The following is a 27429-nucleotide window of genomic DNA, read 5'->3' as shown; positions in this document are numbered from 1 at the left end:
AGGAAAACCACACTCTCCAAAGCAAGTAATCCCAGCTTTCAACCTGCAAAGGAAACACACTGCTATCTCTGACGCTATGATCTATCCAGATGCCTTCTTTAGGATTCCATTCAGCTAAGTTCAGATATTATCATCAATCCTATTTTATTTTAACAGGCCACAATTTAAACTATGTCTGAAACTGACACTGCAGACTATCGGGGTAGATATGAGAACACTCATTTTCCTCTACATTAAAAAGCAGTGAAATAGTCATAGAATTTTTATTAACTGTCTGTTCAGGGTTATAAGGAGGCAAAACTGGAATTAGTCAAGGTTTGTGACACTCAGGTGTCAGAGACTTATGGCCCACTGAAGACAAATGTCACATCAATTGCTCATTATATTAACTCAGACAAATTTGGAAGGATATTTAGAAGAAATAATTTAAACTTCCTTTTGTAAGTGAGGTCCAGAATCTATTTTTTGGATCTGTTCAGACTCTCATAACTCTTATCAATCTTCCCCCCAAAAATGATAACAATGCTCACTATCAGCTTCTGCTGCAGAAAGCTGCACACAACACAAAACTCAGCCTTGCTGAAACAAATCAGCAGATCTGAATTTCAAATAATCTGAAGTGGATTAAACACGGGTTTTCTCTTAAGTGTCCACTTTTATTTTCCACCTGGTAATTACTTCATAGCTACCAATAATCAAGTTTCACATGTAAGCAGTGATATTCTTGTTATATTGGCAGACATTACACACTATTCTCCTGTTTGCCGATTTTCTCCTAAGTTTTCTTTCTTTCAAGAATGTGAAATTGCCATTAAATGAGAATTATTTCTGTTGAAAGGCTCATCTTCTCCCCTGGTGACTTACACCATGAAATAAATATTTAAGAGTGATGCTAAGTGATCATCCAGACCTCCACATCCTCAAAATTATACCAGAAACTTTAAACAAGCTATAAAGTGGTCACATTATGTACAATTACAAAGTCCTCCACTTTCCTTCCACTCCTGCTACAGCAGGCCTGAGACATAGGAGAGCTTATGAGTTAGAACTCTGATCTAAAGTTCACTTTGTAAAACTATACTTTAATATCTACTATTGACTTATTCTCTGGCAAGAAACACTAGTTTTCTCCTGAAATTATGTATCTGAAACTATGCTTTGCACCGGCCTTGAACAAATTTGTTAAGAATTAAAGAGTTGGGTCCACAAATTCACATTAAATAGCTCCCCAACGAGCCACGAAAAAATGAAAATAAGGTATCTCACTTCAGGATCAGAAGATAAACCAGCCCTGAAAAGCTTTAGTTGAAATGCAGGCTCTAGAGACAGAATACTGAAAAATGTATGAAATGTGATTAATAAAATCACATTAGTATCACATACTGGAAACTACTCTCACAGGAGCCTTTCACTACTTCTTAGCTACATCTGTTGAACATAAGTATTGCCTAATATCTCCTATGCTTCCACCTTCATCTAGCAACTTTCTGTAGCAAGAGAAAGTATGCTTATGCCTGGGAAATCTTGGAAACCTAGCTATTTGTTTCCAAATACATCTACCTTGAAGACTGCTGTGCTTTTAGAAAGGTAAGGAATTATTCCTCTTCTCTCCACACATACTGCATATACAGAAGAACTGTCTAACAGAATAAAGCAACACTGCCCACTGAATTTTTGCTTATGCAGTTGTTGATGTCAAGCATGCGGAGTGACAAACTGACCAGGATACAGAAGACTTGCTGTGTATTTGAAATGCTGCTACACTGCTAAAAAATGAGATCCACATAAGAACAAAACTCTCATAATATTTGGAGTCCTCTGGGATGCTCAGCACTACTTCTTGTCCATGTTGCCACACAAATCCTGTTCAAGCATGCAAACAGAGAGTTCTGAGCTTACTCCATTACATTTGGTGAGTCCAAATACCCAACTACAACTCTTGGTGAACAGGATCCCTGGTAGAATTCACACACAGGATTTTTTCTGCACATTAAGGCTGAGGACAAACATTTGTGCAAATACCAGATGAGGCAACAAGCCTCCCTGGGCTTCCAGGGGAGCCCACATTAAGAGAGACAGCGTCAGAGAGATTGAGCTCAGCTAATACCCTCAGTGCGTCTCCACAGAGCATGTGCAAAGGGAAAGCAGTGGTGAGGGGCTGCTCTTTTGTTTGACATGCAGAGACAAACCTCCGAGGGTACTTAGTATACTTTGGAGGCCTGATTCTCCACTGCTTTACTCTTCTGTCAGGCCAATGTGGCCAATTAACTGCTGGTTGAATCAGGCCCCTCATATGTAAATGGATCATTTGAAATTATACAAGTTACTTTACATGGAAAAAATTCAAGCTTTCAAAAAATAAGCATATAAAATATAAAAGACATTTAAAGTACACATGCGCATGCACACTCAAGCCAGTTTTACTTTACCCTGCCTGTTCAGTAGAACAGATAGCCTGTTCTCTGACTCTCTTTTAACTGCAAACCTTATACTAGCTCTGTATATTTTGGACCCTTTCCCATCCTACCATGATTTCCTGTCTGAGTCTGCAGCCCATGGCAACAGCAGAAAATTGGAGGACAGGCTCTGCAGATGGTGTAGGCCCAATGCCCTATGCCAACTTAGTATCTTCTTCCATAACATGTGTTATCTAAGTCTTGGCTACAGGGAAGGGTTACCTTCCAGCTAATAAATTATATTAATTCTGATTTATAAACTGTGCTTGCCTTAGGGAAGCTCTGGCCTTTTGCAGAGCACATAAAAAAAACAAATAAATGAATAAAAACAATTCACAAGCACACAGCCTTACAAATACATCATCATGCTATAAAAAGAAAATGATATTCTGAACTGCCATCAAGGAATAAGAAAACTCATGGTTTTATCACTTCATCCCAGCAGGTGACAGCTCACTGGGACTATTTAAAAACAAAGCAAAACACCCCCCTCCCCAGATTTATTGATGTACAGCACATACATCATCCCACAAAATAACCTGTGATGAAAACTTCAATTTCATATCAGCAACAAAACTTTGAGAGCTAAGGCTATACACGCAGGGAAAAGGTGCCAGAAACAACTCCAGAGCTGCTTTCCAACAGGAAATATAGTGTTAACATGAATCTTCCTTGAGTGACTTTAATAAAAGACTCTGCATTGCCCTGCCCTGACAGAACTTAGGGGGTGTAAAGAAAACCACACACGTTTTTTAAGGAGTAATATTAGAAAAGCACACATAGTTGGAGTCATCTGCTCACTGGTGAATCTACAGAACCACACCAGCATGTAGATGCTTTAACTCCTGCCAGCCCCCGGCACAGAAGCATTACTCATAACAACCATCAAAGCTTCTCCCACTTAAAGGTGTAAAGCCCAGCAGCTTTCGATGCAAAATACTGAAACAAAACGACCTCAGGCAGACATGTGGCCTCAATCCAATTGATTCCAGTGGAAGATCCCAGGCAACTGATTAGGAAACGATCTACTCTTTTCTGATGAGTAAAACCATACCTTCACTATTACAATGAATTACAGAGTAAAACAGATGAGCTACTGCCATATTACATAATGAAAGTCTCTGGTCTCAGAACTGGTAAATAAACAAAGTAAAGAGAACCAGCTTTTACCCTGTATGATTCGGTCAAGCCTGGTTCTCAACTCTTATCCATTTTCTTGACTTCTCACCTTTTTCTACTTTCACCACTAAAGATGTAATCATTATTGAGAACCAAGAGGTTCACAAAACTATGTTCTGAGAGAAAATGCAAGGTCCACAGCACCTTCCACAAGGCCTGTTTATCCTCAGAAGTTAGACACATCCCTTGCACTGAGCAATCACAGAAGAGCAAACAAATCAACCATACTTCCTTCTTCCTTCTGCTCATGCACATGCAGTGCAGGAAACAAACTTTTCAGTGTGTCATAATGTATTTACAGTCATGAGTGCAATTATACACTCATAAATATCTTGCCAGTGTGCATGTTTGAAAACCTGTATTCGTGCAGGGAACCAGGATAATTTTATCCATGCCAAATGCTTGAACTGAAATTTCCCTGCATATTCAACACAGTACACTGAGTCACAGCAAGATCAAATAGCCTCACAAACTCAGATTCACCATTAATTTAGTTGATCATTCTTAAGAAAAAAAAAATAATAATCAGATTTCTTTTTCTGCACATCTCAATTCATTTTCACAGATAACAAGAATTAGATTTAATCATGTCCTGAATACTCACTGTTGAAGTCAAAAGAAACATGAAACTTCTTGATTAATAGAACATTTTCAGAGTAGTTGTGTTGTTTGTTTTTTCCCCTAATTGCAGATGGACTGCCTCAAAAAAAGAAAAACCTCAGTAATAATCAGGACAAAAGGGGCAGTACTTGCTACTCTGGATACTGATTAAATGCCCATTAAGGCTATAGAAAGCAATTCCTTTCTCTCTGTCAAAATTAAGCTTTAAGTTAAGTAGTACTTCTCAGACATTCTAGCTTGCTTTCAGTAGCAGTTCCTTGTGAACAATTCTGTCAGTTTTCCTACTTGCTGGTCTTACTGTCATCACCCTCAAACATCGCATCAGTTTAGACAAAACTGATACTCACTGAAGCCAAAACTTCTACGCGTACTGTCAAAACATAAGAGAACTCTGCATGACACTCCTTGAAAGAAAATCCATAAACCCATAGACAAGCTTTAGATGTCTTCATATATTGTTAATAGAAGGAAATGGTTTATCTTTATTAGTTGTTTTTAATATGACTCGGTTGCTTACTACTATAGCTTTCCATGTTCTTCCTCCCACTCTAAATTAAACAATCACTTTAGTGAAAGCATCCAAAGACACCTTATAAATCTGAAATGACAACTTACAAGTACTAGGATCCATACTAAGACCATAACAAAGCTGAACTAGTTCAAATCCGGAGAGGTTTTTATGATCCTTATCCTGGCAGTTTTGTTTAGTCTAAGCTCAGCACAAGAACAGGGCACATACATTGTGAGGAAAGACAACATTCAGAATTAAAAAGCAGAAATTCAGTATGCAATTAACCAGACATTACATCTATGCCCAAAAAGGAAATAAATTTTGTTACATAGGATCTCTTGTGTTACTGTACATCCTCAACATTTTGCTTAGATCTGTGGTATTCAGAAAATTGAAAAAAAAAAATAAAAATGAAGGAAGAAAGGAAACCTCTCAACCATTTGTGATGCATAAACAGATTAATTTTTCTGAGGACCAATTTGTGATGCACAACAGTAATGTCTCTCGTGGATCCAACTAATGATTTTTCCCAATCTCAGCATACAATAAAGCACTCCAAAATATTACCTGTGATAAAAATGAATGTAAAATCCAAATCCAATCCAACCATCTGGTATGCTCCTATTGATCTCCTCCTAAGGTTTCTTGGACAAACACTGAAGAATTAAAAGGGACAAGGAGCCAATGGAGCTTGAAATCATTTTCCCATCTTTAGAATCAAATAATCCTCTCAGAAACCTGAAAAGACTAAGCACTCCTCTCTGGCTTTAAAAAAAACAAAAACACAAAAAAAAAAAAAACAAAAAAAGCCCTTGAGAGATGGAAGCAATAAACAAAATACTCTCCTTATATTCAAGATACTTCCCCTGCTCCTACTAAAGCAGTACACACTGTACAGGCAAGGTTCCCTCTAAGAATCGAGAGAAAGTCACAAAGGCTGGGACAACACTTTCAGAAGGCAGTAAGGGGTTCCACATTAAATTCAGCAAGAATCAGACTCACAAATGACAAAAGGACATCCTCAAAGACAATGCTCCAGTGTAACAGCGTGCAGACAAGTGCTCTCAGCCTTCCTGCACTTACACATACTTATGGCAGAAACATGCTGCTTCTCCAGCCATAAGGGGTGGCTGAGTCCCACACTATTTCAAGTGGGAGAGATTAAAAGAGACTGCGGGACAGCCAGTGGCTTACTCAAGCAGAAACAAAGCTAAAGATGAGTGAACTGTCCCAAAGCAACTTGACAACTGCTGTTCTTCAGGGATTTTTTGCTTTAATCTGCTAGATTTGTCATCAGTCAGTACAGTATGGTGTATTAGATAGCCATTTAAAGAAAAAGAAAAAAAAGACCAAAAAACTGTATTTATAATAAATCCATAAACTCTATTAAAACAACAAGAAGGGGGAAAAAAAAAGAAACTTTGAAGAAAGAATAAGAGGCTAATCTGGCCCACTTCCCTGCTTCTGCAATTTGCCAATACTCAACTCTTGACCTTCAGCTGAAAGAGTAATGTGCTTTTCTCAACAGCAGTAAAATGTAAATACTAGAGGAAAAATCAATTCACTTTCATTTTGGAACTAAGAAATAAAGTAAAATAAATCCAGAGCTATACAAAGCCAAGAAAATAATAATTAAGTCTCTATATGTTTAGCTTTTTAATGTATCATAAGTTCCAGCATAAACATACCATCATATTTTCTTCTTTATTCTTCAGGTCCCAGTCAGAAGTCTGTAAATTGGGCTAAAAATGAAAGCGATAAAAGCATCCAACATGGGCTGAAAGATTATAAGCACGGCAGAAAAGGACAAGCGGATTATGTCTTTCATGGTGTTTCTTCCCTCTCATCCCTGTAATATCATAAACAATATTTACTTTGATCTTGCATAACCCCCTAGCAAATTCACCAGTTGTTATAAGTCTACATGCATGAACTGAAAAGCTCATATGAAATGTTTATTTGGCTCCAGTTCTCAGTCTTCAGCTCACAATTATACCATAGATATCCTTAACCATCACAAGCATTTTGGTGTCACTACAGGAGAGCTATAGCAATTACTTAAGCATGTTTTTATGCAGTTTCTCTTTGTTGTTGTTGTTGTTTACATCAAGAATTCTGCATTTCTGCAATGGGAGAGAGAAATGCAGCCTCCTGGCAGACTGCAGTGTTACAAAAACGTATCAGCTTTGGCTTTGTTTTTTAAGCACTCCTCTAAAAACAAACAAAAGAACCATTCCACAGAAGCAATGTCTAGACTGAAATTTCACTTCCACACACCCAGCAGAACACCTGTCAATAGCCAAGATGCATCTCCTAAGAAGACGACAGCATAGTTTGCAGAGAGGGAAAGCCTCAAAAAATATGAGCTATGTACACCAACCTAAGATGATTAGGAAGATGTTTTCCCATTTACTTACTTTCCCCATTTACATTCCTGAAAGCTCTCTGCACAACTGAATGAACAAAACCATACAGCAGGATCCAGAAGGTGGTGATGTAAACTGAGGCATGAAGAAGGTTAAGTAGCCTGGTGAACACCAAACCATTTCTAAAAAGGAATTGGTTGAGGTGAAATAATAGGACAACAAGCGCAAGACCTACATGTGCTCTGGCTTCCAACTGATCCGGAATATCTGAATTAAATGCATATACAACACCAGAATTTTAATTTATTCAATAGAAAATTAAATGCATTCACAACAATTCATGTGACCCAAGATAATTATTCTCACAGATTACAGACCACAGTCTGGGCTTTGCTGAGCATCTACTTCAAAGATAAGACCATCGTAAAGATCTATTCCAAGCAACTGCTTCCTAGAGGACCACCACAAAAACAGCTGGCCAGACTACAGCTCTGGAAATCACATAAGTAATAGGCTTCAAGCAAAGGAGTAGGATGTTAACAATTCTAAATTACTTTCATCTGCACATAACACATAAGCAAGTAGGTTTTAATAGAGAAGGACTTACTAGTTTGCAATTCCATTTAACTTGTATATAAAGGGCTGAGCCTTAGTTTCCAGTCATGAAAATGACAGCAGTTACAGCACATCCTTCCCTCAGAAGCTATTTTCAAACTATTAATTCCATTTCACATACTTCATGCCCACAAAAGGTACAACAACCCTAGCAAGCTACAGGCAGGTATAGCACAGGCAGACACTTTAATTAGAGACTCAGCCATGCCCTGCCCACAGCTGGCCAGTCCCAGTGCTGAGCTCTCCTCAGTCAGTGAGCCAGATGTACTAAATCATACCTACCGAAGCCAAAGACTTCCTAAGTACTAGGATGAGATCACAACCTCAGCTTTATTTGTGACTTAAGTCAGAAGGCAAGTCTGGGTGTGTTTGGGTGGAAAGAACAAACCTTAACTTCCTCTATCAGCATTTGTGCATCTTCTCCTCTATTGTTGCTTTCCCTTGATAAGCCCTGAACTGTCAACAAGAATTAATTTAAAAGGCTTTCCTCACTCATAAATGCACAGCTTTGTCCTTAAATTGACACCAGTGCTCCAAACTATGTCTAGCAGTAGTATTTCTTTAAGCTCATGCTGTCTACGGGAAGCAATCAGAGTCACAATGAATAAATTAAGAAATCATGAAGTCACCATAGTCCTGGCTTCACTATTATCACAAACACACTTAGATTGAAGCAGATGTCAAGTGTCAGGCACTTGTAAGTTCAAAACAACACACAAATTAATCCCATTAAAACAAGAACATAAGAAATAACCAATTGCTTATCAGCCTGCATTCAGTGTGAACTGACATTTTCTCATGTTACCTGCTGGTGGAGTAGAACTTACTACACAAAGTAGTTATCCATTCATTGCCCAGAGCATAAGACTGCAAAGCAGGATTTCTCAGCCTGTAGGGTGCAAAGGTGTTTATAAACACTGATCACATGTATTAACTTGAAAAGCTTAACATTTACTAAATAAGAGCTTGTTTCCAAACTGTAAGCTGGAATGATACAAGGGTAGTAACAAAGATGGTGACAGATATTCAAATGTTACTTACGAGGGAAAACTCAATGAAATTGATACCTTCACTGGGAAATGCTGAGGCAGTCTCCACCAGGGAGCAATCTCCAAGAGGTGCTGCCTTAGTGGAGATCAGCCCTTAAATGAAGTCTAGAGGAGATGGAGTCAAGCTCCATCCCTTCCAGGAGCACAGCTAAATTACTCTCACCTGTGCCCCCACAGCTGACCCAACACTTGTCTCAGCTGATTAATCAGAGGTTCAGGCTGTGATTACCAATTTCCCATAAACAAACATTCAAGGGAATACAGATTGCTGAGGAATTTGCTGGGCACTTCTGAGTAGCTAGAGAGTTTTTTGTTTGTTTGTTTTTATTAAGAATCTTCTTTTAAATTTCATTGGCTCAAGACAGTTGGTCAAGATAAACACCTACCGACTTTGTATTTTATATTAAAGCCATAGCAAAGCAATAATACCTTTAGCCTTATTTTTCCATTTTCTTTACACTGCCATAAGTATCTTTAAACACGAACTCACTTCTAGTTCAACCTTAAGATCTTTGGTTGAAGTTTTCAAGCGTGAGCACTTTTTGAGCCTCCCTCCCTTCAGAAGTAACATAGATACTTAATCCCTAAGCACGTGTCTCTCTGCAACTTGGTAACTGCTTAAGTGAATTCTACTCAGTCTATTATACATAAGAATTTTCAGTACTTCATTGTGTATATTCCCTATAATACAAGGCTTTATGAACTTAAACTGCCTTAAAGCGTTGCATAACCACGTGTTCCAACACCAGGCTGGTGAGAGTGACAAAAATGAGAGAGAAGAGGCAGGAAGCTCTAGATGGGCCAAATTGAATCATACCAGGGATAGGCACAGAAATCAATTATTAAAGCAGGAAAGTGTTACAACATTAAGACTGAAATCTCACCTCAATGCTATTAACATAATTTATTCAAGATGCACTACCTGCTATGGTACTACTGAAACTGGTTTAAGAAAATCTCCAAACCAAGTAGGATTAAGATTTGTGAACAATCCTAACATATATAACATCCATGCAGTGAGGGAGCACTCAAGAAGGAGGAAGAAATTTGTAATGACAGTAATTAATTAGGGAAGTTCACTTCCAATCATCTACTCTCCCTGGATTAGATAATTAAGAAAACTCTGAACTCAATTCATACTCCTTGCTTTAGCAGCAATCCAAACAGCAATACACATCAGCCTGAATACCATAGGACATAGACTTCTTTTTTTCCTCTAGAAGTTTCTTCTGCACACACCCAGCTCCTCAGTTTCATAGGAATCAGTTGTCACCAACATTGATTCCACTTGAAATCCAGATGTCAGCATTTGTAGATGGCAGTTACATACAAAGGGAATTTAAGCGCTTCATCTGCAACCAAATGAACTGAAAGGATCCAAATTTCGTTGCCACAGTGTAATATCAGCAATTTGAAAGAGTAATTTAAGCCTGCATAACTATGTTGTTTGCATAACTATGTTGTTAGTTTTACTACCTGAAAATACATACATACACATAAGCCCTCCATAAAGAAAGAAGTAATAGGTATTTTAGCTTTACTTGATCTCCCTCTTAACATAAGATTCATATCTGCAGATGCTTATGTTTTTAATTGTGCATCTAGTGGTTTGCATTTATAGCAGACACGAGCATGTGTATACAAGCACCAGCAGAGAAATTGTCCCTGTGGGTTTGCGGATACAAATCCAGGCTCTTGAACATGTAGGAGTAGAAGCACAAAAGATATGCTGAAGTATGTTTGTACAGAGGTGAATGAAGCTGTAATTCAAACAGGATCATAACTACAGCCATCTCATTTGCCATGAAAACGTGCATGAAGGTCTAACACCTGATCCAATGAGCAGAAGTTGCATGGTGAGGCCAATGCATCAGTTGTGCTGTATACAGGCTGAAAAGTAGTCAGCAGCCATTTTTAAATCACAGCACCAGCTAAGCTGGAAAAGACCTTCAAGATCACTAAGTCTTCAAGGTCACCATCAGCCTGACCAACCAAGTCCCATCACTAAAGCATACCCCTTAGTGCCACCTCCATGCCTCAAATACCTCCAGTTGCCAAGACTCCATCACTTCCATGGGCAGCTGTTCCAATGCCTGATCACCCTCTTGTGAACAAAATACTTCTACTAACAACCCAAACCTCCCCTGGTGCACCTTCAGACCATTTCCTCTCATCCTACTACTTATGACCTTTCTCTAGGTTTCTGGATTTTCAGCCAATGCACTGATGAGGCTGCCAGACAGCCAGGAACTCAAAGGACACTTTTCTGTCCATTTTAGTGGAGGAATGGAGGGTCTTTTATGCACTCTCCCACCAATGTACCAAAGCCTGCCCCTACACAGTAAGAGGCACGATCCAAGAGCATTCCAGACCAAAGACATTTACTCACATTAGCAAGGGCAGGAGGGGTTCCCCAACCCATAGCACGCTTTCACCCACTGCAGTGTTAACAGAAGATGGCTTAAGCTTGCCAGCAGGTGCAAACGAAATCCTGTCCATGACTACCAAGCATGCTGATCAGGTATTAGGGAAGGCCAAAACAGAGATTAGACACAGCTATAACCAGGGAGCTTCAAATCACTGCTTAAGATGTACGCATTTCTGTTAGAGCCTGATACGACACGAAGGACAGATGTGGTGGTTTATTGATTTTAAATGATTTCTACACAAGCTGAGGTACAGCTGTATTTCTTCTCAGCCTCGCTTGCTGACAGCAGTTGCAGCCCTCCTCCCCAAAATAACCCCCTCCCAGCATGCAGCTTTGCTCAGTTCTTGTGAAGCTGATAGCTTATTAAAATTGATGAGGCTATTTATGAGCACACCGGTTTGTTCAGTTCAGATAACAAAAGGACATGTACTGAGAAGTCACAAATTTATTCTCTCAGCGCTGGATCTCAGCACAGCACCAAGTTGACACTGAAATAAAACTTATTTCACACCAGCTACGTAACTATGAAAGTAATTTTTTAAGAACTGCATTGCTCTGAAGGAAAAAAAAAAAAAAACAACATTAAATCAGCACTAAATTTTAACCTCTGTAAGCACAATGAGATATAGAGGAGAAGATCAGGCTCATAAGTGAGACTAAACCCAACATTCATGCTTAATACTTGTTAGACAGTCCTGTGGTTTTGAGTATCACAGAATAAAAACTCATCTGTAGAATAATTCCACCAAGTCAGTTATTCTCAACAGAGACCTTAAAATGTTTCAGCTAAGAGCTATGTGAAGAAACAGCATTACTGAGTTAAATTCTTCTTTTTCATCTTTTTTTTTTTCCCCCTGCAACATCTGTCAACACTTACATCTACAGAACATCAAGATGTGCTGATGCATAAAATAGCACAGCAGGTGTATTGGCTGCCACAGGAGTGTTCAGCAATAACCAGAGACTTCAGTACAACCTAAGTGCTGTTGTTAATAGAGCAGTAATATCAAAACATATCTGAAGCACTGACAGTTCAGATCAATTCAAGTAGAAGAATCACATTTCCAAGGCCAGTTCATATTTCTCCTTGTCTCCCAGCAAATGTTTTAAATGGGTTGACTCTAATATTCCAAGTTAGAACGTGTAAAATTCCCTGTGAAACTACTGGATGCACTTCTCTACTTGTACTTTATCAACCCAGGGCTATCATACATCTCCACCTAGCTTAAAATGGAAAAAGAAACATGTATGCCAAGTTAGGAGACTTGAAGGAAAATAAAGAACCAACAACAAACATTCCAGTTGCTATGTTGCTATTCAGCAGCTGCTTATCATTTTTGTTGCCTTTAAAGATGTTTCATTTTCCTTCCAACTTCCACTGCGTTATTTTGTAACATCTCAGAGACTCCATGAACACTTAGCCCTGGGAGGTGTAAGCATACCCAGAGAACTCCACAGAGCCCCACAAGCTCAGGTGGCATTGCTCCTTCCAAGGCAAAACTTAAGCAAACAGCAGAAACTACCTCAGAGATGCTACAGATTGTTGATTAAAGAACAGCTTCACAGAAAGGCTAAAACAAATAAATAAACAAACCTTAAATTATTGTTTATTTAAAAATAAAGCTGAAATCCCCCTTAAGCATCGAGAGCGTTAAGCTTCACTCTTCACACACCAGGTGTTAATTAAAACATTTGTTATAATAAACACTAAGCTTTCAGCCTCCAAAGCCATAAGAATATCTACTGGACTACTTTATTTGATGGGAGATGAGTTGCAGAAGGAGAACAGGTCTAAATACCAGTCTCTCAGGAACTTAGAAAAATTCATGTATTCACTTACTGTTTCTTAGACTCCAAGGAAGCATGCTATCCTGATCTAATAATGAAAATCGTATTCAACAGAACTTAATGCCATAAAGGTCCATTATGATAATCCTCTGCAATCTTATGCGCGGTGCACTGCCAAGGATTTCATACAGAGATTGCAATGCTTGACTGGAGTTGGAACTCAACCTCTAAGAGCTCTTTATCTCTAGCATCAAACTCTGTACTATACAACAAAACCCAAACATGTGCCAAGTTTGGAATTTACAAGTACTCCATTAAAATGTTCTTAATGTAAAAAGAAACCAAGATGACAGTAAAGCAGTGAAGACCATTCCTTACTCTGGAACAAACCCAGTTATTTTACCACTAGATCTACCTCAGATTTAAATTAGAGACAAAATCATTTGAGAGCACCGCAGAGAGCAATGTGAATACTAGTAATTTACAATTCCTATGGGGAGAAAGAATAAGCAAGTTATTTCAAGCCTTTGACATCCACATTGTGACCTTACAATAGCAAGGAAAGCCATTTAGAAGATTCACTGACTTGCGTCAGGTAAAATAATTGTGACAGACTGTCACAGGAAATCACAGCGTACCTTCATACGCACCTTATCCAATTTTCAGATTTAAAAAATGCATTCAGTTATTGACAGAATTGATCTGAAAGACAAGAACAAAAGACAGCAGAGAATCCAATGCCCCCACGACCAGCAACTGCTTGGTATTGCACTACACAAGCGTTATCATAACTGACCAACTGCTGCTCTGAATATTTATAAGCATTCCCTGCACAGTCACTCACGCTTTCATTGAGCACCACCTTCCATTCATTCACTGCCACTTTTCCAAGATCTCTCTTATGCAGGAGGAAAAAAAACATATATAAGAAGAATAAATCTCTGCAAAGGACTGACTTCCTTTTACATACAGAACCAGGCAGGGGCACTGAATGCAGAACAGCTCGAGTGCACCTAGAGAACCACAGTATTTTACTCCACCTTACGATGAACAAGAGAGAACTGAGTCCTATTTTTGTACCTGGTGACAAACACTCCCACAGTACGCAAACAATTATGATAAGAATTTTGGCAGAAGACAAGACATTTCCATACCTTTATAGACTCATATCAAAGAATCTGTAGTTCAAAAAGTAGATGTCTGTCTGCTATGGTTACATCTTGTACCAGAACCAGGAGCGCAATCCAGGCTCTTGTCATTTATTTCACATATGTTTAACCACTGGACAGAGTGCAGATAGAGCACACGAGAGAGGGTTTGTGCAGCCATCCTCATATGCATTAAGAACTAAGCAATCTGACCTGATGCGGAGATGCTGCAGCACCAAGGAGTTGCTGCACCTCTATACCAGCGATCTGAATCACTGTTTGGACACAGGGTAACAGTGGGCGGTCAATGCACCCACAGAGCAGAAGTCAACAGAGTCAACCTTTCCCTGTCAAAGCATTTCATCAGCAACATTCACCCAACATATCTCTGCTCTGAAGAAAATCTGTTCCTTTTCTCCTGCTATGAGATTACCTTTTGAAGAGGATCGAGACACTTGGTTTTATACACAGTTAAAACAGGAAAGTATGCTGCATAGAACATCTGACCATCACAACAGAGCTAGCAGAGGTCACAAAGCTGTGTGTGGTGCACGCACTACTTGTCCAAATTAAATGCTTCTCTAAACTTTCCATGAAAAAAACACTGGCTCTCCTCAGTGTGACGACGCAAAACAAACAGAGCAGGTTCGCAACAGGACTGTCAAGACTTAAGCCTTTCAAATTGCTCCTCATTCTCACACGAGGAGGCCTCCGTCTGCTTATTTCCTCAACTGTTAAAAAAAAAAAACAACCAAAAACACAACACAAAACTGTTTTCTGGACAAGTTACAGACGTAACTTAATGCTGTGTTATTCCCATTACCAGGACACCATCCCACATACTCATTTTGGCAAGCCAAGCACAAGCTCGTTTATGACACAAGTGTAATTATAACACAGACTTCTGGTGAGCTAGAAGCAAGTCTAAGTAAGATGCAGTCAGACTTTGCTGTTCAGAAACTGAATTTCACTACCGCAAAGGGAAAAAAAAAAGGACCTCAAGGTTGTTTTCCCTCTCCAGGCCGTATGTGGGAACAGCATCTTTATAGACGAAGCTGCGAAGCTGTCAGTGTGACTTATTGCACATTGGCCGGAGACCAAAGTAAATTTAGTTCCAAACACGAACTGTATTTTTCAGAAGAGCTGGTCTCGCAACGCACATTTGGCCTCCTGAGCGCCAAGAAGCGTGTTCACATGCCAGTCTGAGCAGGAACACTCCCAGCAGCAGCTGGTAGAAAGTCAGGAGACATCTGTTAAGTCAGCAGGGCTTGGCTTCCCACCACCTCCGCACCTCATACGAACTGGTACACACTAAGAAAGCAGTGCCATTCCTTTCTGGTATGAAGTCCCACTGTACATGTGCACAGAACACGCTATTTGGACACAGTCCGGATGAAAAGCAAAACAAACAAAAAGATAAAAGAAAGAAGCCCGTGGAAAGCGCCTGCTTTCATGTGACATTTGCCGAGACAAAGGACAATCACAAAGACTGGACCTTACCATTAGCGTTCTTGCCACAGATGAGGTGCTCGTAGGGCTGCAGCACTCCCCAAAGCTCAGCATCGTTGTTGATAACCATCTCCAGGATCTCAGCCGAGATCTCCCCTCCGCCGCCGTCGGGGCTCTGACTGGCCAGCACCCTGCCCTTGATCTCTTCCACCAGGTTCTCCATGCACGCCGTCAAGGAGATGGCCGCGTACTCGTGGATCCTGACCGAGATCCTGGTGTCCACCATCCACCTGAAGAACCTCCCCACCGAGAAGGTCAGCCCGCATCTGGCCGATTTACCCTTCCTCAGCCCGTCTCCGGCGCTCATGCTATACAGGGAGAGCGCCCTGACGGTGGCCAGCACGCAGCTCTCGGCCAGCGCCCAGCTCTGGATGAGCTTGACGGCGCTCTGCACCTCGAAGCGGGTGCACTTGGAGTGCATGACGCTGAGCCGCTGGGCCTCCCTGGAGACGCGGATCAGAGCGCGTCTCAGCAGCTGCGAGAGCCGTCGGACGGCCTCGTGGGAGAAGGGCCGGCAGTTCCCGCCCCCTTTCGCCTTTCGGAGGATTCTGCCGACGTCTTCATCGGTCCAAGGGTACTCCTCGAGATCCGGCAGCCTCGGGCACTTAGAAAAGATATCCGCCACCTCGGGGTCCTCCGGCAGCACCGTGTTCACCGTATCCCAGCTGTTATTCCGACTGTTCATGGAGCCCGAGTAGTACCACCAGTTGCCCCTGTGCTGAGAAGAGGTGAAGGCTTGCGAGTTGGACTTGGACGAGGAGAGGCTGAGGGACCTGCAGGAATCCCCCGCCCCATAACCAGAGTCCAGAGTCAGATCCTCCAGGGTCTTCAGAGTCGAGCTGTGTATCCCAGCCATAGGAAAAGACGGGCCGGTCCAAACGCCGGGCGCACGAAAAGGCGAGGCCGGTTCGGATCCCTCCCGCTTTCAGCGACCCGGAGCCGCCGGCCCCTCCGCCAGCCGAGCAGCGGCGCACAGGGCAGGAGCAAGCCCGGCAAGCCGAGGGCCGGCTACCTCCATGCCGGGAGCCAGCCACGCTCGGCCATCTTCCACCACGGAGCGGACGTTGGCTGCTGACGGGGCGGCGTCGTACCGGGCGGCTCGCGGGGCTCCGTGGGTCGGGCTGCAGGGGAGGCGCGCGGCGGGACACTTGCACACTTGCGGCGGCTCACAGTCAACTTCTCCGCCGGGAGCCCCGCACGGCTGCATGCAACGAGCTGCGGGGAGAGGCACCAATCGGAGGCACCGAATGGGATGGTGTCGGCCAGTGAAATCCGAGCTGGGCGGGCAATATACAAAGCAGGAGGGTGGGCGGGGCGCAGGGGGGACGCGAGGACAGCGGGGTGCGCGACTGATGCTCTGCTGAGCTCCGGGCGGCGCGTGGCGGCTCGAGCAGCGAGAGAACAGACGCCTTTGCGACCATCCCCTCTGAAAAGCCCTCCAAAGCCCACCCCGCTTTCCTTTGGGTCCCGGAGCGAGGGTGGCGCACGCCCGGTTCTCCCCCTTCTCTCTCTCCCCCCCATCTCCTCCGCTGGGACCAGTGGCTGAATGGGGGATTGTGCGGGCTGCGGGAGAGCGGCGAGCCGGCCGTAGAAAGGAGCCTTTGTGCGGCCGTTTGCACAGCACCGACCCTCAGCCCTCTCTGCTCAGCAGAGCGGGACGAGGGCACCACCTGGCGGCTGCACCGCTTGCAGCCCCCCCCACCAAAGCAAGAACCAGCAGCCAGGCGGAACGCGATCCTTAACCTTCTTCCAGTGCCCTGAAAATAAACTACCGCAGCACCTCAGCGCTTCATCTGTGCTCCACGGATAGTTCAGATATTGGACTTTTATTTCTGCATCGTTCTGCGGTCTCAGTTAGCAATTCAAACCCTTGCTTTTTGTTGGATTTTTTTCAGGCTTGAGTGCTGTATTTAAGAGCTTCAAGCCATCACAGCTGGCCAAGCAGGTGGTGATAAGCACCGAAGTGCAAGACAAGGCATTACAAGTACACTGTTGTAAGTCCCATGCATTTGATCAGTACACTTGTTCCACAAAACACTGTCTTACCACTTTTACATCCCTATTTAATCCTGCATGTTATATACAGACTAACTGCAAAGTTCTTCCCCTTAGATTTGCTACATTCCCACACAGTGCCTGGGCCCATTCAGACCACAGCTGCTGAAGTTCTCTTGCTCCCTTCCTTTCCCCTTACATATCCCCTACCACCTGAAAGCAACAGCGCTATGCAGCAATTCCTTGCCCAGTGCATCAGATCATACACATCCTCCTTTCCCCTCCACCCCCATCTTTGCACTAAACCCTGTAGGAATAGAAATCAGACCGGGAGAACAAACTGTCATCTCTCACACTAAAAGGCCTTTGTGCTTTGTCCTGTGATGCCTGTTCACAAAGCTTGCTCTGCATTTCTAAGGCTCTGTCTGCTTCCCACCGACTCATGCTATTACAAAATCAAGCATGAATTGCTGAGAACTGCTACCTAGTTGACCGGTGGAAACTTCATTATTTGAAGAAAATGCACCTTGTATATTTGTGTACAGCTTTACATGTCTACACATTAAATCTATGGTTCTCTTTATCACACTTCCCCACTCCTCCCACACAGTTTGTTATTCCTACAATGCCAAGTAATTTAACACCACAAAAATCACCCAACTTAACGGCACTAACTGCCTTCTCCACTCCCTCATGCAGGATATCCTCTCCTTTAGAAGTTAAACTCTTTGCCATCTTGGGAATTTCACAGGCAGTAATTATAGGACAATACTCCACCTGGTAAATCCTTCTCTCCCTTCAATGAAGTGAGAGCACCAACCTTCTCCCAGAGCAAACGACAGAAGCCCCTCAAGGGCAGAAGAGATATTCCTCACTAGAGATCTGAACCTGAAAACGTCCCACGTGATAAAAACAAAACGTTCTGGGACAGGACATGGGAAGAGAGGAAATAAAGAAATGAAGATGAAATTTATTTGTATGTCTACCAGCACTTCCTAATTTCCCACTGGTTATTTATCCACAGCAGAACAAATTCATCACATTACCTATGTTCACCAGTGTTAACTCACTGCCACAGAAGAGCTAAATAAAGAACAGGGCATGGAAGGATGCAATCAAATTATTTCCTTTACATGAAGAGAAAAAGAAACAGTTTGCTTTCAGACCAGACACATGTATTTATAACTCAACTACAAACAACATTATGAAAACCAAGTTATGCATCCAGAATGCAATTATTATTCTGGCCAACCCCCAGAATATCAAAGCAATGGATTTCAAAGCACCAATAAGAACAAGTGGACATTTCTTCATTTATCAAAACAAAATAAGCACTGTGATCTCTTCATATATGCTTTTGGACTGGAGCCATCATGAATCACAGGTTTAGACACTGAGAGTCAACATTCTCTCTAGAATTGTTAGTGTTAAGAATGGAGAAGCTATCAAAAGTCTCCCAAGTACATAGACTTCAAGTACATAACAACAAAAATCCCATAATAAACAAAACCCTCACACTCTATGTAAGGGTGGCTAACATAAAGATGCTAAACAAAGATGAGGGCAAATACTCAAAGGTTATTTGTAAAGGAAAACTCACTAATGTCAATGTCTTGACCAGAAAGCTAGGGCAATATCCACTGAGGGGCAACCTCCAAGAAATGCTGCCTTGGTGGTGGTCAGCCCGTAAATGAGGTCTTAGAGAAGATGGAGTTGAGCTCCAAGCCTTCTGGGAGCACTAGATTACTCTCACCTGTGCTTCTGCAGCTGACCCAACAATTGCCTCAGCTGATTAATCAGAGGTTCAAGCTGTGATTTCCCATACACTCTAGGACCCCCATTTTCCTTCATTTAAAGGCCTCAGATATATGTGTAATCCCAAACTTGAATACGCTACAGATTGTAACAAAGTCTTAAGACTGTAATTCAGATACGCATTTGTATTAATGGTAACTATACAAGAATGGCAACTACAAGGATAATAGTAGAAGTACAGAAGGTATAAGGAAAGAAAGGGAACTCACCAGTGATGACACTAGAAGCTGAGGCAATCTTCACTGGCAAGCAATCTCTGAGAGATGCTGCCTCAGTGAGGGTCAGCCCTTAAATGAGGTCTCAGAGGAGGTGGAGTCGAACTCCACCCCTCCAGGGAGCACAGCTACATAACTTTCACCTGTGCTCCCACAGCTGACCCCACACTTGCCTCAGCTGATTAATCAGTGGTCCACACTGTGATTACCAATATCCTATACAGCATTAAAACTAATTAGAATTTAAAAGTGTCATTGTTCCATGACTTACAAATGGCAACCAAACACATGAGATATGATTTACCAGAGAGTTGTTAGAGTTAAGGTTTAATCTTCTCCCTGTCTCATTTTTATCTGTGATTTAGCAGAGACTAAAACCATATTTTGCTATCGATAACTCCACAAAACTTTTCTGCCTGCTTTTCTCTCCAGTTAATCCAATAACGAACATTTGTTACTGTATGGTAACCACTGAGTCCTGACCTGAAGCACTGATGGAGCACCTGGGGAAAGGATCCGGTCAGCCCTGGGAGCACAGGTGAAGGCAATTCAGCTCTATGACTTGAAGCGGTGCAGCCTGGTTGCATCTCTCTCAGACCTCATTTAAGGACTGACTGCCACTGGGGTAGGACTTTTTTCTGGAGCTTCCTTCTTGGTGAAGCTTTTTTCCTGCAAACCTGAGATCTTCTGATATGGGTGAGTAACCTTCTTCCTTCATAGCACCTTTTTATTGTGCTAGTACTTCCATTACCACGCTTCTGTTGTAGCACCTTTCTCATGGTATTGGTCTACCTAGTTGTGACTGTTGCCCTTACAGCTCTTGCCTCATAGATATCCATGAGATTGTCAAAGCAGTTATTTCCATTTTTATTTTTATTTTTTTCTCCCAGAAGTTGCCTTTGTTTAGGAATTAGCACTGATTAGTTTCTCTGTCTTTCCCACTTTTACCCTTAGAATCTGGGTACAACTGATAGTCCTAGAAACAACTTGCAGATGTACTAGGAAAAGGAAGTACTTTAGACTAATCAGAATTGATTCATGAAGAGGAAATGGGGCTTGGCTGACACCCTTCAGTGAGGAAACACTCTCACGATGGATGAGAGAACAGCAAATGATTTCATTTATTTTCATTTTGTCAATGCTTTTGATGGATTGTTCCATGATGTCCTCATTGGCAAACTGATGAGGTATAGCCTAGGTAGGTGGTCAGGGAGGAAGCCTGAGAGATGCCTGAGTTGCTGTACTTAAAGAGCTGTGATTAGCGTTTAAAATCTTCTGCTGACAGTTAGCGGGTGATTAAAAAGACAATTTTGTGAAAATGGATGAAAACAATGAATTACTGATTAAAAAACATCAAGGGGTTCTTGACAGGCTAAAGAAATGTTCAGAAAGGAGTCCCTTGGAGTTCATCAAAGGTAAATGCCAAGTGCTGCAGCTAGGGAAGCACCATGTAGATGGTCCCAGGCTGGGACCACCTGGGAAAGAATAACCCACATTAAAAGAGAGAGTTCCACTGGACAGCACGTTCAATGTGAGCCGGCAGTGCATCCTTGTGGCAATGAAGGCCAACAGCATCCTGAAAATGCTTGAGAGAACTGCCAGCAGGTGGAGAGAGGGAGCACTTCACATCTACTCATCACTGATAAGGCACATGTGGAGCGCTGGGTCCAGTTCTGGGCTCTCCAGTACAGCAACGACATGGATGTACGAGAGAGTCCAACCACAGGAAACACAGATGATTAAGGGAGTGAAGTTTCTGTCATATAAGAAGAGGTGAGAGAGCTGAAGCTGATCAGCCTTGGGAAGACTGGGCTGGGTCTTTGTGAATAAATATCTGATAAGAAGCAAAGTAGAAGATACAGAGCTAGGCAGGCTCTTCTCAGTAGTGCCCAGTAACAGGCACGGATTAAAATACAAATAAATCAGTTTAAATATGTGAAACTCTTTTCCTGTGAAGGCAGTCAAACTCTGGAGCAGGTTCCCTAGGTGCTTCCCAACCCTGATATATTCTAAACCAAACTGAGTGTAGTCCTGGATAATGTGCCATACCTGATCCTGCTTTGTGGGTTGGATTTGATGACCTCAAGAGATGCCTTACAAAATCCAATTAATATCTAAGAATGGAAGGAATGTTGAAGATGCTTCTTCCACCTGTAGATTTAGGAAAAGCAAATTAATCTTGGAAATAGCCAATAAGATCTCATCTAATTTAAGATGTAACCATCAACAGACAGAAACATTTTGTCCAGAAATTGTATGTTTTGCATATGGGTGAATATGGTATCTGACATTAAAAGTCTTCCACGCAGCTGAACGAGTGTTACAGTAAGAATACTGTAGATTATTCTAGGAGATGGGAAATATGAAAGCTATGGATCTGTTTCATCCTTTTGTTCCAGGAATAGCAAGGGTGGAAAAAAGCTCTTAGAGTAAGAGAGAATAGCATTTGAACAGTGTGTTATGTTCCTGGCTCATTACAATATAAACTTTCTTGTTCACTAGCAGCAAAGTCTCTTAATAGCAAGGGTTGGTGGCAGGCAATCATGCAAGGCAATTTGAAACCAGGTGAAGGGGAGGAGACAGACTATTTGCTTCACCAAAATAGATGTAAATAATGCTATTTTTCCAGCTCTTTTTCAACTATTAATACATAATACATAGCAGCTAAAAACTGACACCAGGGTAGACTTTCATAGCTACCTAGATACCTAGCTCTGCTATAACACCAGATCTTACAAACTTGCATGTGATTGTTGCCAGTGGAAATAATTCCTTTGAGGCACTTGCAGTAATAGTGGGGTCACACATCATATTTCCACTACCATTGCCTGTACATGTAGAAACCTGCTACAGTTCCGTGTGCCAAAGTACTTGTGTATTTGGAAGAACTCTGGGCACTAAAATTACAGTAATTACTGTAGCCATTCACTGCCTGTAATATTTATGTCTCACTCGACACCTGATAGAACAAATCACTTATACAGATTGGAACGGATGCGTGTCATGCTTCCTGGCACATGTTTACTGAAATAATGTTTATATCCTGACGTCTCTCTTACTAGTCAGTAATATAGTGTTGAAAATAACATTTATCAAGGGTCTGTAACTGTGATCACTGAGTCAGTGGGAAGAATAGCTGTATAGATGGTTAAATATTGTATTTGTCACTATGCCCTAGCAGGATACTTCATAATACTTCATAATACTTCATCTTCTAACTCTGCAATAAAACGGATGCCCTAGACTGTGCTAGCTAATGCTTAGAATAGTGTTCAGATATAGCGGGGGGGGGGGAAAGGACAAATGAAGGGGAAATGCAAGGGCAAAACCTTAAGAGTCTATTCTACTTTGTGTGGAACAATTTATATCCTTAGGACGATAGCTACAGTATTTTTTATGACACTGGTATATATAAATCTAACAGTAGCTTTTTAGCTGATATGGGATCTCGCTCTATGTGGGTCCTGCAAGCCCTAACAAGGATACCCATCATGGCCCACATGGACAGTCTACACAGATCCCTTTCTTTCTGGGTGGACTTAGAGCTTTATTTTTCTTGGAAGTAACAAACTTAGTATCAGAAGGGTTCACTGTATCACAGCAACCCACTTACCCCATCTTTGTTGTGTGGAAATAAGGCAACAACGGTGTTGTGCTTCAAGATGTCCACCAAATGCCTACGTATTCGCCTATAAGAAAGATGAATAGCAGGTTTCCCACTGATGTGTGAACAATTGCTGTTTGACACACCCCACATAATGGGGCTGCCCATGAACACTGATGAGATGCTGCATGTGGCACAGTTTCATATAGATCACATTCTGTGATATGGCACTATAAACACAATGTGCCCTGCCTCACGGAGTAGTCAACAAGTGTACAATACCTTGCATATGTAACTGCTTAGCACAGTTGCAAGTATTGCTTGGAATAACATTTGAACTGCATAGTAATGAAGATTCTGACTTTATAAATAGAAAGTTTGAGATAGAGGTCTGGTTTCTTTCCCTGCTCCCTACTTCTGGGTGAGGTAGCACCTCTTTTGGTTCAGGAACCAAAAAGGAAAAGCAAGCTGATGCATATTATGAAATGTACAATGTGCTAATGGGACTTTACTGCTTTAACTTATCCTCAATGAAGAGTGAATCAAAAACTTTGTGATACTTTCAGGTGTTTTGCTTTGAGTTGGAGCATGCCTTTGAGGTGGTTAGCAGCGTATGTTCTTGTCTATTGTGGATCTGGTAGTCACTACACAGTCCACTAACAATCTAATGATTAGACACAGTCTAATACTATGTCCAATGAGCCTTCCTGTGCTCACTGTTGATTAACTCATGTGTATGCAGGTACTTTGAATGTCCTCTGTAGAAGGAGTAAATCAGAATCTTCTATGGTGTGTGAGCATATCTGTCACCTGGTATATAGTATCCCAATCAGAAATGGAAATCCTGGGCTGTACAAGTGCTAAACTGTTGCATCTCTGTCTGCTTTCTGAGGCTGTCCTGCACTAAAATGTCAATAGTGCCTACTCCGTTTTACACTACATGTTTTCTAATGCCTGGATTTTTCTCTCTGCCATCCATGCTGGTATGCTGTATGTGGCTCAAAGAGTCTGTTAGAGTGACAGGACCATGAGAGTATATGTTCTGAAATTAGGAATCTTGGAAAGGGAGGGGTGGAGTTTTGATAGGAAGTGTACAGGAAAACATCAGTAGGAAAAGACAGGAGGAGCAATGACTGGCACTTCACCACACTGACGCTGTCAAATAGCTTCTATAAACTGCATTCCATGATGTTGGTGTTGGTTTCATAGGATGTGTGGGTGAAATGAGGGTTGCACCCAGGCTGCGCTGTATTTTCTGGTCTGTACAGAAAAGGTTTCAGTGAAGCTGAACATAAGTGCATGGAAATGCATGGGCACTTGGCAGAGCAGTTTCTTTACAGAATGTGCGTCCTACTGTATCTAGTGTGGTCACAATCTCTTCTTTTGGCTGATTAAAATTGTGATGTATCTTAAGAGAGCTTAGGAGTCTGCAAGGTTTTGGTCTCTCTTCCTGTGGTGCTGGTCTCCTCTATGGTAATAATAACACTTGTACTTGAAAGAGCTGTCAGCTATCAGATTTTCTCCTATACATTCCTTCCTATAGGTAATTAGTTTCCTATCTTAAGTCCGTATCAGCCAGAAAAGGAAGAGATGCCAGTTCCAGTGCCAGTTCATGAGGTGCTGTACAGTTACCTTGCAACTGATAGTCTTGACAGAAGTGCATACAGTACTCCTATATACTAAATAACATGAGTTCTTTAACTTGTGCTACAGAAAATGTACATATATGCTCCTTTAATTTTCTTAGATTTGAAATGTCACTTCTCACCACTGCTTACAGAGTAAGAGGTTGTTTCTTTCTCAAAGGTTCTGTAAGAGTTTCAGCAAATCTTTTTACTCTGTACCACTTCATAATAGCACAGGAGCATTCTCCCAACAGGGAGATCACTGGCATAGGCCATTCTGTTATTGCCACTCAGGCTGAAATATACTCTGTAGGCAATAAGTAGATAATCACCAACTCCTTTTTTTCCACCTGCGTCACTGGGAGGATATACCTGTGACACATCATCTATAATAGAAGTCTCACAGTGCTGTATATATCCTATATGTATAGCACATCTCAGTTAACCTGTCCTGAAGGGAAAAAAAAAGAAAAAACAACCAGGAGAACAGTCTCTATGATTCAGTAAGAGCAGGGCTGGTGCCAGGATTCTGAATAATGGGACCCATAAGAATTCAATGAAAGGATGAACAAGAGATGTATCAGAGGCTGGCAAAATGATGAAACTGAATGATGAATGTTGGGTGGATGTCACAGGATAAGTAATTAGAACTGGTTTACAACAAAAACCTCCTTGTTCAAATGCCTTAAAATATAGGGCTCTCCCATCCATAGGAAAATGCTTCAATATTATCAGCATGCTAGTCACCCACTGGTGTTTATTATATTATATCTTATCCACTCACAGTACTACAATGTCTTTCTTTCTGTTAAAAGCCATAAATAGGATAATTCACGTTCTTTGTGTGTGTGTTCACTGCATCACTGTAAATTTTGCTTTACTAAATAGTTCAAGTTTTTTAGTGGTGTTCATTTATTGTTAGTCCTTCTGCTTCTTTGGAATTCTTTTGGTTTCCGGCTAGAAGCCAATACTTGGTAAACTCAGTCCCTAAAGGCAGGCACTTCAGAAAATGTATGATCTGAGGGATGCTGTGGGTAAATTGAATTCACATTGGAATTCCTCCTGCAGCCTCTACTCTGGCAAGACATGTCAGAACTCGAGAGAATTTCTCTCCCCGTTTTTCAATATAATGGGAGAAAGAGAGAGATGTGCTCATGTAATTAATGATGACTGTAAGACATACTGTATATATGCATACACATATGTATGATTATCAAATATCATTACTACTATAATACATGCAAAGTACTGAATGGATGTTACACATGCATCCCCAGTGTTGCTTTTCTAAGATATTTGAGCATTTAAATTGAAGGTACTACATCCTTTTTGCTATAACTGGACACAAGCTTATTTAGCTGAAATCTAAGCTGAAAGCTGTTTTCTAATCCAGCTTTGCTTTGAGTGTGAAAAACGGACTTAGGTGGCACAACTTTAAAACTTTATTTGAGCCATTTTACACTGGAGTCTTTTTTCCGGTTGTTGTTGTGACAAAAGAAACAATGGTTTGTAACAACAGTTAATGTGCATTTCATTCACGTGTATGTTTGGTGGCCCTGCTAGGCAGGGGGGTTGGAACTACATGATCCTTGAGGTCCCTTCCAACCCGGGTCATTCTATGATTCTGTGTGATTCTGTGATTTGTATCTCTATGTGGTGATTTTCCTGGTATTGTAAATGGCTTGTAAACCTCTATTTTCTAAATGTGTTTCCATGGTGCATTAAGAGAATTAGTAGCTAGAAACTTATCAGTATAATCCAACTTGTATCTTAGATTCAACCACTGGGGGGAACAGTAAACACAACCCCACTCCAATTATTTATTATAACTACAAGGTCCTTTCCACCACTTCTTGAATGTCATGAAACAAGAAAGTTCTGTGCTTATGTGTCAAAGTAATTATTTTGCCTACCAATAACTTTTATAAAACAGATCATGCTTTTAAAACATAACTCTCCATACACTTTAAAACCTGGATGTTTTTTGGATGATCCCAATGCTTACATGAATGCTGTGAAGACTGCTGTAGTTACTGAAGCGTTTTCATTTTTTAGTTTATTAGTAATAAACTCTAATTCAACTTACCAATATGAGGCGATAAATTTTCCTTATAGAGAACCACAGAAAGCCATAGATAACTCAGGTCAGTCTTATGGAAGAGAACTAAACTCAAAGGAAAGCAAACAATGACCTCTGTTCATTTTGCATGCATTCATCTGTAGCTTGAGCAGTCAAAGGCTTTTATTCTACTTTTATTAAGCCTTTTATTCTACTTCAGCAGATATCAGAAGTAGCCCCTGGCAATTGTTAGAATCTTAAACAACAACAAAAAAAGGCTATCTTTGCAACTCATAATGATACGTAACTAGTCAATATGAAAAGCTGCTTTTATGAGAATGACTCAAACGCTGCCATTACACAAGACAGCTGGAGCAAAGGGTATCAGCAAGCTGCTGGCCATATGGCAGACACTGTGATGAACCAATTATTCCAGGCTAGAAGAG

At 41.4% G+C, this 27429-nt stretch overlaps 1 protein-coding gene across 1 annotated transcript in view; it reads right to left on the bottom strand.

Moving 5' to 3' along the window:
* Positions 1 to 16948, bottom strand: part of ABTB2 (ankyrin repeat and BTB domain containing 2) — a 126472-nt gene extending 109524 nt beyond the window's left edge. Inside the window, exon 1 of the mRNA XM_015863534.3 lies at positions 15662 to 16948. Coding sequence (XP_015719020.2) covers positions 15662 to 16526 — 865 coding nt within the window. The 5' untranslated portion in view covers positions 16527 to 16948. The remainder of the gene's footprint in view (positions 1 to 15661) is intronic.
* Positions 16949 to 27429: the final 10481 nt, after the last annotated feature.

The sequence above is a fragment of the Coturnix japonica genome, chromosome 5 (assembly GCF_054131305.1).
Source record: "Coturnix japonica strain WE chromosome 5, WE-NBRP24, whole genome shotgun sequence".
Classification (NCBI taxonomy): Eukaryota; Metazoa; Chordata; class Aves; order Galliformes; family Phasianidae; genus Coturnix; species Coturnix japonica.
Note: the sequence above shows the minus strand (reverse complement) of the source record. Positions and strands in the feature narration are given on the sequence as shown.